The 17,791-nt window shown below is 54.8% G+C and overlaps 1 protein-coding gene across 3 annotated transcripts in view; it reads right to left on the minus strand.

Annotated features, from left to right (window-relative positions):
• Positions 1-17,791, minus strand: part of COL5A3 (collagen type V alpha 3 chain) — a 37,259-nt gene that overhangs the window by 12,051 nt on the left and 7,417 nt on the right. For all 3 annotated transcript variants that reach the window (XM_080674827.1, XM_080674829.1, XM_080674828.1), the window contains exons 9-45: positions 16,862-16,909; positions 16,747-16,788; positions 16,371-16,433; positions 15,314-15,388; positions 15,150-15,233; positions 14,876-14,932; positions 14,735-14,788; positions 14,480-14,533; positions 13,863-13,916; positions 13,729-13,782; positions 13,469-13,522; positions 12,814-12,858; positions 12,651-12,704; positions 12,437-12,481; positions 12,223-12,276; positions 12,032-12,076; positions 11,154-11,207; positions 11,010-11,054; positions 10,818-10,871; positions 9,342-9,386; positions 9,184-9,237; positions 8,933-9,040; positions 8,475-8,528; positions 5,395-5,448; positions 4,456-4,500; positions 4,178-4,231; positions 4,006-4,050; positions 3,551-3,604; positions 3,404-3,457; positions 3,265-3,318; positions 3,022-3,129; positions 2,769-2,858; positions 2,439-2,492; positions 1,456-1,563; positions 1,264-1,371; positions 1,109-1,162; positions 505-558 (exon numbers count right to left, since the gene is read on the minus strand). In XM_080674827.1, coding sequence (XP_080530953.1) covers positions 505-558; positions 1,109-1,162; positions 1,264-1,371; positions 1,456-1,563; positions 2,439-2,492; positions 2,769-2,858; positions 3,022-3,129; positions 3,265-3,318; positions 3,404-3,457; positions 3,551-3,604; positions 4,006-4,050; positions 4,178-4,231; positions 4,456-4,500; positions 5,395-5,448; positions 8,475-8,528; positions 8,933-9,040; positions 9,184-9,237; positions 9,342-9,386; positions 10,818-10,871; positions 11,010-11,054; positions 11,154-11,207; positions 12,032-12,076; positions 12,223-12,276; positions 12,437-12,481; positions 12,651-12,704; positions 12,814-12,858; positions 13,469-13,522; positions 13,729-13,782; positions 13,863-13,916; positions 14,480-14,533; positions 14,735-14,788; positions 14,876-14,932; positions 15,150-15,233; positions 15,314-15,388; positions 16,371-16,433; positions 16,747-16,788; positions 16,862-16,909 — 2,232 coding nt within the window. The remainder of the gene's footprint in view (positions 1-504; positions 559-1,108; positions 1,163-1,263; positions 1,372-1,455; positions 1,564-2,438; positions 2,493-2,768; positions 2,859-3,021; positions 3,130-3,264; positions 3,319-3,403; positions 3,458-3,550; positions 3,605-4,005; positions 4,051-4,177; positions 4,232-4,455; positions 4,501-5,394; positions 5,449-8,474; positions 8,529-8,932; positions 9,041-9,183; positions 9,238-9,341; positions 9,387-10,817; positions 10,872-11,009; positions 11,055-11,153; positions 11,208-12,031; positions 12,077-12,222; positions 12,277-12,436; positions 12,482-12,650; positions 12,705-12,813; positions 12,859-13,468; positions 13,523-13,728; positions 13,783-13,862; positions 13,917-14,479; positions 14,534-14,734; positions 14,789-14,875; positions 14,933-15,149; positions 15,234-15,313; positions 15,389-16,370; positions 16,434-16,746; positions 16,789-16,861; positions 16,910-17,791) is intronic.

Consider the following 17,791-nt stretch of genomic DNA (forward strand, 5'->3'; position numbering starts at 1 on the left):
CAGGGTTGGGATTAACTGTGGGGAGGGTCAAGGTTAGGTTTGGAGTTAGGGGTGTGGGTTAAGGGTCAGAGTTTGGGAATGAGTTCAAGGGTTGAGTCAAAGTTTTGAGATGGACATTGGGGGATGAGTCAGGTTCAGATTAAGGTCAAGATCATGAGCAGGATTCAAATGGGGTTGAGATGGAATTTAGGGTTGAGTTTGAGGTTGAGGCCAAGGCCAGATTCAAAGTTTGACCTCAGGTTTGAGGTCAGCATTGCAGGGTGGGTCGGGGTTGGGGTTTGGGTGGGACTGGGTCAGGGTTTGGCTAATGAGGCATTTGAAGACAAGGTTTGAGTTGGGACTGAGGTTCTGGATTGAGTCAGGTTCTGGGATGAGTGCATACTGGTTGTCAACATGGAGGAGTAGATGAGGGTTGGAATTGAGTCTGGGCCTGAGTCCAGATGTAGGACACTGTCCCTTCCCACCGGGGACCCAGGGGATGGTCACAGAGCCAGGAGCACCTACCGGGGAACCTGGGTGTCCCACAGGACCCCGTATCCCTGTTGGTCCAGGTGGGCCCTGGAGGAGGAAACAGAGTTGAAAATCCCTCAAGGTCAAGATTGGGGAGGTGGCACTAGAGATGTCAATAGTAGTCCCCTGCCCACTGCCCCCACCAGGAAGCCACAGCTGCGCACACACCCCAGCCCTGTCTTCCCAGCCACCAGCTGATGGGCTCAGACACAGACATCTGTCCTAAGCGCGGCCCATCAGGCTGTTCCCCAGACATCCCACCAGCACCAGGGACTGATTCTGGCAGCGGTGGCTGAAGCCCCAAAGGGAAGCTGGGGATGTGATGCCTCAGAGCCATGCAGAGTCACAGCCAGAGAGAATGACATGCCACCAAGGAAAGGCAGAGGCGAGAGTAACTGCCCGTCCTCCTGGGGCCCCAGCGACTCTGTTGGCCCCTTCATTTCAGGTAGCTTGAGTGGCTTCTGTTACTTGCAGGTGTCAAGATGGGGCTCAGGGAGGCGGGAAGCTCCATGGCCTCCCCTCTGTCCCCCTGCCCCACCCATCTCCACATCCCTCCCCACTCCCTGAGGACTCACCCTCCAGTGGGGCCCCCACTTACCGCATCCCCCTTATCGCCTTTGCTCCCCTTGTGACCAGGGGTGCCCACTTCCCCCTGCAGAGAAAACGGGATGAGGAAGGACCCCCGCCCCTCAGCCCCGCCCCTCAGCCCCGCCCCCCTCCTTCTCCAGCCCCTCCCTCTCCATGAACTCTCACCTTGTCCCCTTCCTCGCCTGAAGGCCCGGCCGCTCCAGGGGGTCCTGGAAGCCCCAGCGGCCCGGGGGTCCCATCTTGGCCAGTGGGGCCAGGGGGGCCACGTTCGCCCTGATGTGGGAATAGAGGAGGGACGTCAGGGCTACGGCAGGAGTGGGGTCCTGGTATGTGGAATGGGGTGGGCAGAGCACTTACCGGGGACCCCTTCTCGCCTGCAGGGCCAACAGGGCCTTGGCCTCCACTTTGGCCAGGAAGCCCAATGCCTCCTGCGGGGCCCACAGGCCCACGTTCGCCAGGGGAGCCCTGAAAACAGGGGTCAGGAAAAATAACAATAATAGTAGTTCTCATTTCTGGAGGTTTTTCAAGCTGCCAAGTACTGAGTTTAAGCGATTACCAGCACTTATCCAGTCTGTTCCCCAAAGAGCAGGGGCAGAGGGCGCTGTGAACACCTAAGTAGGGCAAGTGCCTCCTCTAACCACAGTCCCTCAGGACTTCCTCCTCAGACAAAAAGAGAGAGAGAGAGAAGTCCTCCTGGCAGCCCACCAGGTCCTGCACAACCTCCCCCTGACCCCTCCCTGCCCTCACCTCCTCCTGCTTTCACCCCGGCTCACTCCCCTCCAGCCATAGGTCTCCATGCTGTTTCCTCCAATAAGCCAGGAACAGTCCAGCCTCAGGGCCTTTGCACATGCTGTCCCTCTGCCTGGAATGCTTTTCTCTGCACGTCCACAGGGCTCCTTCCTTACCTCCTCAGGTCTCAACTCAAATTCTACCTTCTCAGGAGGCCTTCCCTGACCAGCCTATCTCAGCTGCCCTTCCCCCCTCTCTCTGCTGCTTTGTTTTGGGACATTCATCATTGCTCATTGCTTGTCTCTCCAACTAGAACGTAACCTCCAGGAGAAAGGAGGTTTTATATGTTTTTGTCTGGCACACAGGTGAGCATGTGTCAGAGCGATCATCTGGTTGAGTTATGTGATAACCTATGAGATGGGCTGTGTTACAGATGAGGAAAGTGAGGCTCAGAGTGACATGACTGCCCAGCCAGTGAGTAACAGAGTTGGATGTGGCCCAGGCCTGTCTGACTCCAAAAATAGTGGACTTCATAATGACAATGCCCAGCTTTCCAGACACCCCAAGTTCCTCCATCCTGCTCCCTACCCAGCAGATGGGGTTGCACTTACATTGGCACCAATGGAACCCGGGGGGCCCTTGTCACCCTTCAAACCAGTAGGTCCCTGAAGGAGGAGATGATTCACAGTCAAAAGACACCCCCATGTTACCCCTAGGTCCTGTCTTCACTTTGGGGGGCTCATAGTTCCCACCTCCTTCCAGGCACTGAGGTTTGCGGCAGGGGGGGGGGGGTGTCTCCTCCAGGTCCCGCCTGCTGCCATGCCTTTATTTTCACAGTCATCCCCACCCAGGATGCCACACCATGTCCCTGCCCTAAGCCCCCCATTTCCTTCTCTGCTTCAGGACCCAGCACATACAAGAGGGCCCCGAAGGATACTCACAGGGTCCCCTGGGGCTCCCTGGGGGCCAGGGAAGCCCCGCGGTCCAGGTGGTCCTTCCTTCCCAAGGGGGCCCAGCGGCCCCAGGTCCCCCTGCAGGAGTGCAGAGGAGGAAGGTCAGGCTCAGAGAGGGTTGTCGCCCCAATCTGTGAGCCTGCCCTACCCTGTGAAGCTAATTCTGAGCCCTCAGGTGGCATGGGGCCACTGAGGGATCTTTGGGGCCCCTCTGCCAGGTCTCCCACAGGCAGGGTCTCACCTTGGCCCCCTCTCTGCCTTCCAGTCCGGGGAGACCTTGTTCACCAGGAGGGCCGGGAGGGCCGGGCGGGCCCCTCTCACCCAGCAGCCCTGCTTCTCCTGTCTTTCCCTGGAGAGGAAGAAGGCACATCTTGAACAGAGGTGGTCTGGGGTGGGGGTGGGGGTCTGTCTGAGATCTACTCCCCCCCAGATACTATCCCCCAACTGGTACAACACTGGGGGAACTTGTGGGGTCCACTCTGACCTGAGGACCCACGACGCCGGCTGGACCAGGTGGGCCTGTTTGACCTTGAAAGCCCTGGGAAGAAAAATTAAAAGGAGAAGTCACCTGGGGGGCAAGAAATGGAAAGCTCAATGGGGTCAGAGGTCAAATGGTCACTCACCAATTCTCCTCTCTGCCCAGGGTGCCCAGGTCGCCCGTCTTTCCCCTGGGGGCCCTGAAGGACAAAGTGGGAGAGAGTCGAGGCACCAATAAGGAGCCTCTCCACGCCCCAGCTCCCTCCCACCCTCACCAGGGTGAGCTCACTTACAGGGGGACCCTTTGGCCCAGAGAATCCAGGAGGCCCTTGTAGGCCTGGGAGGCCCTGAAATGGAACCAGAAGTCATTACTCACGCCCCTTGCCTGGCTGTCCTCAGCTCCACATAATGACAAGAGCTAGCACACACTGAGCACCTTCTGTATGCCGGGCACAGGGCCCAACATACAGAAGTCATTTCATTCACCACTGCAGCCCTTGGGGTGGGGACTGTGGTTATTCCCATCTTGCAGAGGGGAAAACTGAGGCCCAGAGAGGTTCAGTGATTTGCCCAAGGTCACACAGCAGGTAAGTGGCCAAGGTAGGACTTGAATTCATGGCTATGATCTCAGAGGTTGTGCTCTTTCCACTGTGTTATAATGTCTCCCTACCTCCTGGATTTGTCTCCTCCCCAGAAACATACACACACACTCACACTCACACTCACACTCACACTCACACTCACTCACCTTTTCTCCAGGGATTCCAGGGGCCCCGTCCTGGCCCACATCACCCTAGGACAGAGTGAATGAGATTCAGGCCACAGAACAAACTCAACTGGGAGGGACTGGGAGGGACTGGGAGGGACTGGGGAGCCTGGGCAGACGGTCTGCCGGGGGAGCCTGATCGCCTACCCCATACCTTGGGGCCTAGTGGACCTGTGGGACCCGGTTGCCCCCTCTCTCCACGGGAGCCCTGAATAGAAAAGAAGCAAAGATTAGAAGTGAGAGGGTGGGGGGAGCCTAGGAGATGAGATCAAGTCCTCTGGGTCCCATCCCTCTTGTCCCACCAGGGACACCGACATAACCCAAACCCTCTTCCTTGCCCACTCTTGACCTCCCAACTCCCCTCTCCTAGTCCCTCCTTCCAGCCCTGCCCCCCAAGACCCTGTGGGATCGGGGAGGCTCTGCATTTCTTACAGGCAGTCCCCGCTCTCCTTCCAGTCCTGGCTGCCCAGCCTTCCCCTGGAAAATCAATCAGGTGAGGGGGCAGGAGAATTACAGTGCAAACACATGACACCAACACACAAAGGTACCCAGTCACAGACCTAGAAAGTTATCTGTCACCATTATTCACTGCCTTTCGTTCACACACACACACACACACACACACACAGTCATGCAAAGATCACAGACATATATGATTGCACCTATAGGATCCACGCATATAAGCATGTTTGTCCACGCGGACACCTATTTATCATAGTTGCACACATGACTGCATGCCATCGTGACAAGCACTGGCTGATCGCAGCCTCAGGCTGACATGTGAAGCCCGACATGCAATATGTTCCTTGAACACGTGTACACTCCATATAAACACATACATGCATGGGTTTATGTGAAGATGCAGTCCTGATAAGCACAGCGCATACATGCACTCGTGTGCATATACACAATGTCCATTTACTCAGCAACAATGCACACAAAGCAGAGTAATGCATGCATGTGTATGCAGTCGCTCAGTGTACACAGAAATACACACATATGTATATCATATCCTTTCACACACATATGCATGCCCCTCACACACATGTATGTCCACAATCACACACTGTGTGCAGGCTCATGCCCCGTTCACTCAGTCATAGGCCCACAGGCTGCAGCACCCAGACCTCATCTAATCTGCACTGAGAGATACACGGGACAAATGTGCACACATGTATGCAGAGGTACCTGTGCTACAATGCCGGGCGGGGTCACCTACATGTGTCCTGCATTGCACATGGGATGCAGTATGCCCTCAAGTGCTTCCAGGCATAGACACAGACACCCAGGCCCCCCCCCCACCCGCATCATGCACAGCCACGGATGCTGTCGCCCAGGTAAGCCCTTCCCTCCCTGCCCCTCACGACTCACCCGCCTCCCTTTCTCTCCTATTGGTCCCAGGGGGCCAGGCAGGCCCGTGGATCCCTGAGAGAGAATCGGAGATAAAAGGGGGGGTGAGGAGAGTGGGTGGTGGGCCACGCTGGCCCCTCACCCCATTCAACCACCCCATCCTTTCAGGCCTGTCCAGGCCACTGATTCCAGAAGCTTCTTAGGTCCTCCAGCCCGTCTCCTCCAGGGCGGCCTTCTGCCCTCCTCTCCCCTCTCTCGCCCTTGCTCACTCCACTGCAGCCACACCGCCTCTCCGTGCTCCTCAGAGGACACAGATGCGCTCCTGCCTGAGGCCTCTGCATGGCTGCTCCCTTCGCCTCAGATGCTCTTCTCGCCCGTCCCCACGGGGCCGCTACTCCTCATCACTGAGCCATCATGCACGGCTGGCTTCCTGCCACTCTCCTGACCACCACATCCTCTGAGTCACCCTCCGTCTACCACATGTCCTATTTTGTTTTCCCCATCATATTTGTATGGAAACGACCTGATTCACTTGCTCACTTATTCAACATCTGTTTTCCCCAGAGGACACAGTGCTCCGCTCTTATTCCCCGCTGTCTGGCATGCCATGGGGCCTCCTCACGGTGTTAACTAACCCTTCCTGCTCTGCCTGTCCTGGAGGCCCCCGCCCTCCACCTGGGGAAGACATCACAGGCTCTGACTTCCCTCCCACCTCTCACGGTGTTTGCGATCCCAGACCCACCGCTGTGTGGCCCTGGGAAAACGGCTTAACTCCCTGGGAATGGGCCTCCTTGTTTGTAGCCAACCATATCCTCCCCACAAGGTCGTGGTGAGGCTTACGCAGGGTGAAGTGTGGAAAGTGATTACACAGTGCTTGGCACACAGTACGTGCTCAAGCGATTAGCTGTTGTTATTTCTGATGATTACGATCTGCTAGGGGCTGTTTAGCCCCCCTCAGCATTCACATCTGAAGCCCTACTCCCCCCTGTGATGGTATTTGCAGGTGAGGTCTTGGGGAGGTATGAAATCATGTCAGTGGAGCCCTCATGAATGGGATCGTTGCCCTTAAAATAAGAGACTAAACGTCTCTCTCTCTCTTTCTCTCCCTTCCCCGCCCCCGACCCTCTCCCCGCCCCGCCATGTGAGGATACAGAAAGAAGATGGTCATCTATAAACCAGGAAGAGCCTTCACCAGAACCTAAGCATGCTGGCATTCTGATCTCAGATTGTCATCCTCCAGAACTGTGAGAAATGCATTTCTGCCCTGGCTGGTTTGGCTCAATAGATAGAGCGTCCGCCTGCGGACTGAAGGGACCCAGGTTCGATTCCAGTCAAGGGCACATGCTCGGGTTGCAGGCTCGATCCCCAGGAGGCATGTAGGAGGTGTGCAGGAGGCAGCCAAACAATGATTCCCTCTCATCATTGATGTTTCTATCTCTCTCTCCCTTCCTATCTGAAATCAATAAAAATATTTTTTAAATAAATAAATAAATTTCTGTTGTTTAAACCACCCAGTCTGAGGTGCTTTTGTTATAGCAGCCTGAGCTAAGACCCTGACCTCAGTTTAACAGACACACCAGGCCTCCTGTGATGTACTGCTCGCTGCCCAAGACAGGTCTTGGCTTTGCTCTAACTTTCATGAACTCCTTTGGCAGGCTGGGTTTTATTCTTACCTACTAGAGGCCCAGTGCACGAATTTGTGCTTGGGTGGGGTCCCTTAGCCTGGCCGGCAATGGGAGCCAATCGGGGTTGGCCAGCCAGTGTGGGGGAGGGACTGTGGGAGGTTGGCTGTGGGAGCGCACTGACCACCAGGGGGCAGCTCCTGTGTTGAGTGGCTGCCCCCTGGTGGTCAGTGTGCGTCATAGCTACCCACCGGTCATCCGGTCTTAACGGTCGGTCACTTAGGCTTTTATATATATAGATGGTGCCATGAGTTTATTCCCAAACATAGTTAGGTCAGTTGCCCTTGCTATTGGAGTCGTGTGGTTTAAGGAGAGTTTACAGAAACTGATGAAACATAGAAAGGAAAAGAAAGATGTCTATCAAGTCTAAGTTAAATGGAAAAAACTTGACATAAAGGGAAGTCACTAAAAAAAAAAAAATGCTGTCAGCAAAGTCGGTGTGGCTCATGGTTGAATGTCGACCTATGAACCCGTCGGGGCATATGCCGCATGTGGGCTCAATCCCCAGCGGGGGGTGGGGGGTGCAGGAGACAGCTGATCAATAATTCTCTCTCATCATTGATGTTTCTATCTCTCTCTCCCTCTCTCTCCCTCTCTGAAATCAATAAAAATTTACTTTTTAAAAATTGCTGTCCAATTAGGCATGGGCAGGATAACTGTACCAGGTGGGGAGGGCAAACGCATGGAACTCTGGAAGGATCCTACCCTGAGATTTCTTCCCAAGCGTCCCTAAGCTTCTGCTCCACTTCATATAAACAAAAACTATAAATCATTAATGATGTAATATGGGTGTAGCTTTGGCAGAAAGACGTGTCTAATCAGTAGCCTCATCCATCAAAACACTGGCAAGCAATGTACATTTTTATATAAGTGCATTTTATTGTAAGTTATAACTAATTCAAGATATGTAAGATATGTATTTTTTATGATTCTCTTCCTTGCTGACTTTGTTTAAACCAATTTCAATCACACCAAGTAAGAAGATCCTATAAATTTTTTTCATCATAAATATTGTCATTATTTTAATCAAATGGATGAATAAAAAGTACTGGTATCTCCGTTGTGCAACTGAAAAAATGGGCTCAAGAAACTTGCCCAGAGAGCATTTGAGATCTTGCTTCCCGGCAATTGTCTTCAGTTTGGGCTCCAATAAATTCTTATAAGAATTCAAAAGAGAGAGAGAGAAAGAGACTTGCCCAGCGTCACTTAGCGAGGAAGGGGTGACTTGCCCGAGGTCACATAGAAGCTAATGAGTGGGTATTGGAGCCCAGCTCTGTCAGTTACCAAAGCCCATACCTTATGCTGTTTATCAATGACCAGGGGTGGAGAGCTCAACTCCCAGACCACAGCCCAGACCCCCAGATGTTAATCAGTCTCTGACCCCTGCCCTTGCCCACCCTCAGCCCCCTAGCTTCTTACCTTAGGGCCTGGACGTCCTGGGTAACCTGGGAGACCTGGCACCCCAAGTTTGCCCTACAGAGGAATTATGGAACAAAGTTTAGAAATTGCAACCTGGAGGTCGGGGAGTGGGGAGAGGGCAGGATGGCTGGGGCATGTGGAACGCACAGCAGGGTGAGATTCTCCCCACCCCCCAACTCCCCTTTCCACTCTCTAAAAATCAATGGGAAAATATCCTCAGGTGAGGATTAACCAAAAAAGAAAGTCTGTGGCATGTGGTGGTCATGGGAACAAAAAGCAGGTAATTGCTCTGTAATGCGGAGCGGAGGAATCAAAGGAGATGGTAAGGAGGGTCACAGCCTCCTGAGGTTGAGAGAAAAGGGCAGAGGGCAGAGGGCAGAAGGCAGAAAGCCAGGAACCCGTGACCACAGGATGAAAAGCTGAAGGGTAGGCTGGAGGGGTGACCAAGGTCCATTCACCTTCTCCCCAGCTGAGCCTGGGGGCCCCTCCTCACCAGGCAGCCCCTCCTGCCCTTTCAGCCCTTCAGGACCATCCTCTCCCCGCGGACCTGGGGGTCCCGGGTGCCCCTGGAATAGAAAGGAGAGGCCCTGATATCAGTTTCTGGTCACTCTTACTCCATGAGGCCCCAGTCTTAGCCCCAACTCACCCCCTCCCTGTCTTCCCCAAGTCCCCCAAACCCACAAGACCCTTTATCTGGAGATCACCTTACCCGATCTCCTTTAAGCCCCCCATCACCCTTGAAGCCTGGGAAGCCATCCTCTCCCTGAAGGGAGAGAGTACAGAGGTCAGAGGTCAGGGTTCAGGGAAGGTTCACAGGCAGAGCCCCAGTATTAGGGCTCCCCCACAAGGAATCCCCCACCTTCTCACCTGCTCGCCTTTCTCCCCCTGGAGGCCGCGGTTGCCAGAGGTACCCTGAAAAATAAAGAAGCTCTCAGGTCCTTCCCCTGCTTAATTAAGGAGGGCCCCAAACTCAGTCCCCTGCCCCCCAAAGCAGGTTCCCCAAAGCCAAGAGGATGCTGGACTGGAGTGGGGTAGGGGCAGCCCACTAGTGTGCTGTGCAGGAAGCTGCCTCTCTCCCTCCCCTTCTCACTGGCAGCATCCCAAGGTCATCTGTGTGGGGATGTGCAGGGAAGGCCAAATTTCCAAGTAATTCATTCCCATCTCCTGGGGACACTGTGTCCACATTTCCTCCTGGCAGGAGAAGGAGGATGAACATTCCAGGCCCCAGCCTCACTCTAAAGGCAAAGGAATGCTCCCCATTGTACTGGCTACAATGTGACTCTGTGCCTGGCAACAAGGCAAGTCTGTGCTTGGGGACAGCGAGATTGCTCAGCGCAAGCCCAGATGCCGCTCACACCAAACTCTGGGCTCGGGCCCCAAGGAAAGCTGCACTTGGCTACAGTGTAACTGAGCTCAGAGATACAATGAAATGACAGTAGGATACCATCTAATTATGTGTTTTGACAATAGCATGACCCTGGGTCTCCTTCCACAGAGAGACACACTGTAACTGAGCTCGGTGACTACAATGAAATTGCACTTGGATGTAATCTCCTTTTGTGCTTTGACAACAGCGTGGCCTTCTCCAGGTACAGAGGGATTCACGTGACCACAGTGTAACTGAGCTTGGCAACAACTGTTCTCTGGCCCTGGCTACAATGTAACTGGACTCAGCCATCACAAAGGTTTCAACTACATATAACTGCACCTGACTACAATGTCACTGAGTGTGGCCACCCACAGGACTCTGTGGCCTGCTGTGACATAGCCTCCTCCCTGGCTATAGTGTAACCAAACTTGCCTACGATGCAAAAATGTGAAGAGCTGACTCTTGGCTACCACCACACTCTGTTCTTAGACCACAGGTAGAGTGCACCTGTACTTGGCTGCCGTGTAACTTGAGTTAGCTACCAAATAGACGTGAATCACAATGTCCCTGTTCTTAGTCAACAGTGACCTCTGTTTAGCCACAGTGCGGCTCTCAGCTGGTCCCCACATTGCTGTGCTCGTAGATCGCATGACTCTGGGCTTGAGCTTTAAAGCAACCTCTGCTTGACTACAATGTGCTGACCTGGACTTGGACGTGGCATTTGTGCTTACAGTGAAATGGGTTCAGCCTCAAGTGGACTGAACTGTTCTCAACAACAGGGCAACGACTGCACTACAATGCTGTCCTTTGGCTGTTCGGCTCCAAAGTAATGCACACACTCCTGTATATTGCCGCTCAGACCCAAACCCCACTCTCCCACTACACCTTGCCTGGCAGACTGATTCCTCTCATCACACAAGCAGATGTTTCTGATGGAGCAGGTTCCCCAAAGCCGATGCTGATGAATCACCTACCTTCACACCCCGAGGTCCAGGATATCCCCGAGGGCCTGCGGACCCTGCTGGGCCCTGCGGTGAAGATAAGGTTAGTGCCATCCTGTCCTTCCCCTCCCCCGCCCCATGTTCTCAGGGCCCTCATCCCTCTCCTCATAAGGCCCTGACTTACCAACCCTTATCCCCAACCCAGCCTCTCTCCCGATCACTTACCTGGGTCCCTTTCTCTCCTGTGGGGCCCTCGTGGCCTGGGTGACCCTGGGGGGAAAAACATTCTAAGTTATCAGAGACCCACATTTACCACCCAAATTCCCAAGCCTCCCTTTCTTCTTCCTCCTTCCAGCATCCAGGTCTCACCGGAGGGCCATCAGATCCCGTGAGGCCTGGGATTCCTGGGTGTCCTGGGGGACCCTGAAAGATAATGAACAGTCGGAGGAGACAGAGGGTCTCAGAGCCCAGATTCCACCAGGAACATGCCGCCACATCCAGATTCCAGAACAAGCAGACCCCTTGGGCCAGGAAATCTAACCCCAGCTCTGTCCTGACTTGCCTTGTGGCCCTGGCTAAGCCCCCTCGCAGCTCTGAGCCTCAGAAATCCTCTGCCTCTGGGATGGTTGAGCCAGGCATGGAAGAACAGTGTGGGAGAAGTTGAAGCGGGGGCTCCCTAGCCACACCCCTTTCTTTAGAAGTACCTCCCACCCACAGCTTCATCTGAAGAGGCAAGGGCCTTGGCAGGCAGGAGGTGAGGCAGGCCAGTCAGATTGTCTCCTGAAGTTTACCTGAGAGCAACCAGGATCAGCTGGATTGGGGTAAAGAAACTACAAGGTCATAAGGAGTGAATGAGAGCTGGGGTAAGGACACACTGAAATACGTGTAGCAAGCAGCGTGCCTGCCAGGGGAGACAGAAACATGTGCAGAGGAACAAAGCTGGCAGCACAGGGCCCCAGAGAAAGGGCTTTGCTGACCCGTGAGTCTTGGTAATATTCTCTGTGACTGGCATCTGCGGGTTCCCCTGTACCCTGACAATAGCCCCTTGTGTGAGCTAGCTTCGGTGGCTTTCCGTTTCTTGCCACCTACCCTTCGCCAACAATGGCACCGTGTCCCCCTGGCCTTGTTTAGGAAGTGTTGTGCTTTATCACTATCCAGAGCTAATGAAAGGGGCCTGGTGGACGCTCTTCCTGCACACAGTACTGAACAAGACCTGGTGGGGGAGAGGGGGCAGAGCTGTCACTCACCTTCTCTCCAGGAGTGCCAATGGGTCCCTGGGGGCCAGGGAGTCCCTGGGGACATAAAAAAAAAAAAATAGAGTGCAAAGGGAGGCATGAGAAAGGGGTGGTGAGGGCTGCAGTTGGAGAGGCTGGGGGTGGGCGGTCTGTGACCTGGGCTGGCCATCACCACCCACATTATTGGGAAAGGTAGCTCAAACCTGGGACCCGGGATTTCCCTGCTGTCCTGGGGGTCCTGGTTCTCCTGGAGGACCCTGGGGAGGAAGGGGGGGTTTGTGAAGCTGGAGGGGATCACGGTGTTGAGGTGTCCATGAAGTTGACGCGGGGGGAGGGGCTCACTGGGAGTAGACAAGGATATGGACGGTCCTGGGGTCCATGTCAGAAAGCATCGGGGTCGGAGGGTAGAACACGTACCACGTTTCCTTTGGCACCTGGCGCACCATCAATTCCCACTGCGCCCTGCGGGAGAGAAGCTGTGAGGCGGGGAGACACACCCGCAGCAGCCTGCACCTGAGACACTGCGGGGTGCGTGTGGGAAGTGAGTGCGCAGAGAAGAACGGGCAAGGGAGTGGGCATGCAGAGCAAGGCGAGCAGGCAGCACGGATGCGAGAGACAGCGACATTCTCACCGGGCTGCCCAGGGGCCCAGGCGAGCCTCTAGGGCCAATCAGTCCTCGGGGGCCCTGCAAGGAAGTAGGAGCATTATCCCCTCATCACTGCTCTGAGGCCCCATGAGTCCTGACTTCTCGTCCCCGGCGCCAGGCAAGGGGTCCAAGGGTCCCTGATACTCACCGGCTCCCCAGCCAGGCCGGTGGGCCCAGGAGGTCCCTCTGCTCCCTGTGGGAAAGCATCATCACTTGGAGAGGGGGGAGGGGGGAGGGGGGAGAAGGATCCTTGGAGAACCACCGTCCCTCATCTGGGCAGCCCCTCCCAGGGGCCCCAGAGTCAGAGCATGGGGCAGGATCCAGCTGATAAGCACATGTGACTCGATTCAGGCCTCTGACCCCAAACCTGGACCCACCACCCTGAGTCTCACCTCCTAACTCCAGTGCTAGCCTACAGCTCTCCCTCTGTCTTTTTTTTTTTAAATATATTTTTATTGATTTCGAGAGGAAGGGAGAGGGAGATAGAGATAGAAACATCAATGATGAGAGAGAATCACTGATTGGCTGCCTCCTGCACACTCCCCATTTGGGATCCAGCCTGCAACCCGGGCATGTGCCCTTGACCGGAATCGAACCTGGGACCCTTCATTCTGCAGGCTGATGCTCTATCCACTGAGCCAAACCAACTAGGGCTCTCCCTCTGGTTTGAGCCTCGCTGGGGCCTCCTGACCCTCCAGGTCAGACCCTCACCCCTCATCCTGTTTCCTGAATACTCCCCTCCTCTCTGACTCTCATTCCGGCTTTCCAGACCAAGCCATCTCCTAACTCTCTTATAAACTTACCTTCTTACCATCTTCTCCTGGGGGACCAGGCCGCCCCATATGGCCAAAGTCACCCTAGGGTGGGACCAGAAGGGAGTTCAGTGTGGAAATGTGGGGGTAGAGATTAACACACACACCCCCACACACACACCCCGGGAAAGAAGATGGGACACGAAGGGTGAGGACTCAGAACCAGGGTTGGAAGTTCTGATACTGGGGGTCGGGAGGGGCTCATGAATATGGGAGGGGTTGGGCACGAGGGAGGGACCCCACACACTCACCCTTTGGCCCTGCTCACCAGGCAGCCCTGGAAGGCCATCAAAGCCCCTGTCACCCTGCACAAAGAGACGCCAGCTGAGCCTTGAGTTTTTGCCCCTGACATTTCCCCAATCCCAGTCCTGGCCCCATCACCTACCTTAGGCCCTGTGTCCCCTGGGAGGCCTCGAGCCCCATCTGCTCCAGAGCGGCCCTGTGGGGGAGTGACATCCTCAGGATACCCACCGCCATTTACTGAGCCCCTTCTCATGCAGAGTCCTGTGCTGGGAGCTTCTGTGTTAATCTAACCTTCCACATGTACCTCACACCCATCCACTACTCTCTACAACCATTGCCCTTTCTCTAGTCCAAGTCACCATCGTCACAAAAATTAAGAACCCTCAGCTTCAGTCTCCGTCAGCTGCCCTGCTGTGTGTTTCTCCTGGCACTTAAAACTATCTGGAGGTATCTTGTTCACTATTTCCCGCCATGTGCCAGACTTCTCTTTTGCACATGCTGTTCCTTCTCCTGGAATGCCCTTCCTCTCCTGTTTACCGGGTTCTACCCCAGATTTCAGCTCAACCTCATTTTCTCTGGCAAGTCCTCCCTGCCTCGGGACCTGGCCAGACTCTTCTGTCACACACTCAGTGGAGCTGCCATTCTTTGCCCTCTAATCCCACCAGTGACACCAACACACCCTAGGAGCAAAAAGCTGAGGCTCATGTTGGGTGTTGAGGGGTGGATGAGAGATGACCTGAGGACCTAGGAGTCACTCACCATCTTGCCCTGCCGGCCAGGGGGTCCAACAGGTCCCTGAAGGCCTCGGGGACCCTGGAAGAGAAAGAAAACGAGAATGGAAAGAAAAATAAGCAGCAGGAAGGACTTGTTTTAAATCATTCCCTAGGAAGGGTAGTAATTGCAAAAGTATCCCAGCCCCTTTGTCATTTTCCCCAACTAGCACTTTATCCTGTGGCCCTAAGGGAAGACCCTTCCCATGCAGTCCTGTCCTCACCCCCCACCCCCCGATCTTACCTGTGGCCCCATTTCTCCCATCTCTCCTTTCTGACCTGCATACCCAGGGAGACCCTTGGAAGAAGAGATGGGGAAATGCCATTAGAGTAGCTTCCCTCTCCACGGACATATCTCCCTCTTTCACGCAGCCTCTATACTCACCACGGGGCCTGGACGTCCCGTGAGCCCTACCGGGCCAGGGGGCCCTTTCATAGAGAGCTGGAAAGACAGAGGGCAACAGAGCCTCAACTCTCCCACAAGACTCCAGCACACCCACCCCACCCACCACAGCCCCCACCCCGCCAGAGGGGATCTTCAGGAGACAAATATCTACCTGTCTCCTGACTAGCCCTTCATTACCCCCGTCTCTGCCATTCCCTCGCTGTCCTTCCACCACCCCCCGCCCCAATCAGTCCCCTGATTGTCCTCCACGCACCTGAGCCTGTTGCATTATTGCCTGAGCCTGGGCCTGCTGGAAGGAGACTGGGGGTCCTTTGAGGGAGCCGCTTGCAAACTGGAACTATCAGGCAACTGGCAGTGAGGGGAGCCCCAAAGAGAGGCTCCACCCCCCAAAGCTGTGCCATCCTATCTCCTTCTTACCGGCATCATGATCACAGTTCCTGGTAGGCCCCGGTGTCCATCCATGCCAGGGATTCCTGGGAGGCCAGCAGGGCCCTAAGAGAGGCAGAAGGGGACAGAGAGAGACTGAGGTGAGAGAGAGATGGAGGACGAGAGGGGTGGAGACAGAGAAATGGAGAGAGGGAGGCAGGGAGAGACAGAGAAAGGAGAGACAGAGAAAGATGGAGGCAGGGAGAAAGAGAGAGAGTAGGCAAGAGAAAGACATAGAGATGGAGGGAGAGAGCCATAAAAAGTAGCAGAGCCCCTAGCTGGTTTGGCTCAGTGGATAGAGCATCAGCCTATGGACTGGAGGGTCCCGGGTTCGATTCCAGTCAAGGGCACATGCCCGGGTTGCGGGCTCAATCCCCAGTAGGCAGCCAACCAATGATTCTCTCTCATCATTGATGTTTCTATCGTTCTCCCTCTCCCTTCCTCTGAAATCAATAAAAAAGTATTTTTTAAAAAGGTAGCAGAGACAGAAACACAGAGAGAGAGAGAGACAGAAGAGAGATAAAGAAACAGAGACACAGCCCGGCCAACATGGCTCAGAGGTTGAGCGTCAAACTATGAACCAGGAAGTCAAGGTTTGATTCCCAGTCAGGGCATATGCCCAGGTTGCAGGCTCAGTCCCCATTGTGGGGTGTGCAGGAGGCAGCCAATCAATGATTCTCTCTCATCATTGATGTTTCTATCTCTTTCTCTCTCCCTTCCTCTCTGAAGTCAATAAAAATATTTTTTTAAAAAAGAAAGAAAGAAACAGAGACACGGACATAAGGAGAAAACAGAGATAAAGGACACTCAGAGAGAGAAACAGGGAGAAAAACAGGAGACAGGCCCCCAGAGACAGGAGAGGGGCCTGAGCTCCTGAGTGACAGTTCACAGGTGGAGAGAGAGGAGCGGGAGGGGCCTGAACCAGCTCCAGGACGGTATCCCCAGTCCCGCCTCTCAGACCCATGTTCAGACATCCGCGCTGCCCACCTCAGCCCCACAGCCTGAAACCTCACTCCCCAGACGGATACACCCTGGGGGAGTCTCTTACCGGTAGGCCGGGGTCCCCAGGGGACCCTGGGGGTCCAGGAGGGCCTGAGGGGCCATCCACCCCCTGTTGAGGACAGAGGAACAGAGGTCATGAGAAGGGCAAAGTTTGAACCAGGCTGACTTCTGACCCACCACTGACCCTGACCCCATGCTGACCTCTACAGCCAAGCATGGAGCCATTCCTGGCCCCTAATCTTATACCGACCCACAGCAATCCCCTTTACACCCCAATTCCTATTCTGACTTCCTTTGAGCCTCAAATGTCCAATAGTCTTCAAATGATCTGACAATATCACATTCCAATGCCTCACCCCAGGGGCTCAAACACCCCAACTGGAAGAGAAAGACAGGAAGAGAGGAATGCAGCCCTGACTCACCCGAGGTCCTGGGGCTCCTGGGGGTCCCTCAAACTGCTGTCCCTGAAGGAGAAATGAGTGTGACTCCCCTTCTAGCCCAGATTCCACCACTTCCTCCCAGTCCCAGGCCCCTCACCTGTTCAATCACTGCAGGTTCTCCTTTGGCTCCCTTCTCTCCAGCGCCCTGGGACAGGGGGTGGAGAGAAAAGAGATGTGAGCCCTGCAGCTCAGACAAAGAACTTTCTGCCAGTCAACCTCACAGTCAGTACACACACACACACACACACACACACACACACACACACGTGCACGCATGCACACAGAGCCCATCCTCTGAGCTGCCTGGGCTGTCCTTTCTTCAACCAAGATGTTTTGAGCAGCTCAGCTGCCAGCTGCCGCCTGGCCAGGCCCCGTCAGGTGAAGAGCACCCGCTCTAGAGCCTGTTGTGCGGGCCTGATCCAGGAGCTGCCTCACACTAGCGGACTGATGGACAGCAGCTCCTTTAACTTCCCTGGTCTCCCCTGCAAAGTCGGTGGGTGGATGATGTCCCATGAACATAGGAATAAGTTCAAACAGTGCTTGGCACATATCAGGGTAAGTTCCTTAGCATTCTTCCCCTCCACCCCGTCCAGCACCAAAGCTGGAACCTGTGCCCCCTTCTCCGTCTGCATTATTTCCCTCGGCAATTCTATCGAATTCCTTGGCTAAAGATAGCATCTCTCGGCGGATCAGTCCCAAGGGTTTATCTCCAGCCTAGACCATCTCCCTTGAACACCAGAATCTTCTAACCAACCACCCGCTTGACATCTCCACTTGGAGGCCAAACAGGGGTTGCCGAGTTAGCACATCCAAAATGAGATCCTTGGCACTTCCTACTCGCCCTCCCTCAGGCTTCCTCATCTCGCTCCACGGTCCCATCGGGAATCTGCCGTCATCCTTACATCTCCCTCCACCTCCAGCAGCAAGACCAACATGGAGCATGACCCAAATCTGTCCACTTTATTCTACCACACCCCCACTGCCCTCCTCCAGGTCACCATGGCTGTTGCTGAAACTACGTTACCCT

The sequence above is a fragment of the Plecotus auritus genome, assembly GCF_963455305.1.
Source record: "Plecotus auritus genome assembly, chromosome: 6".
Taxonomy (NCBI): domain Eukaryota; kingdom Metazoa; phylum Chordata; class Mammalia; order Chiroptera; family Vespertilionidae; genus Plecotus; species Plecotus auritus.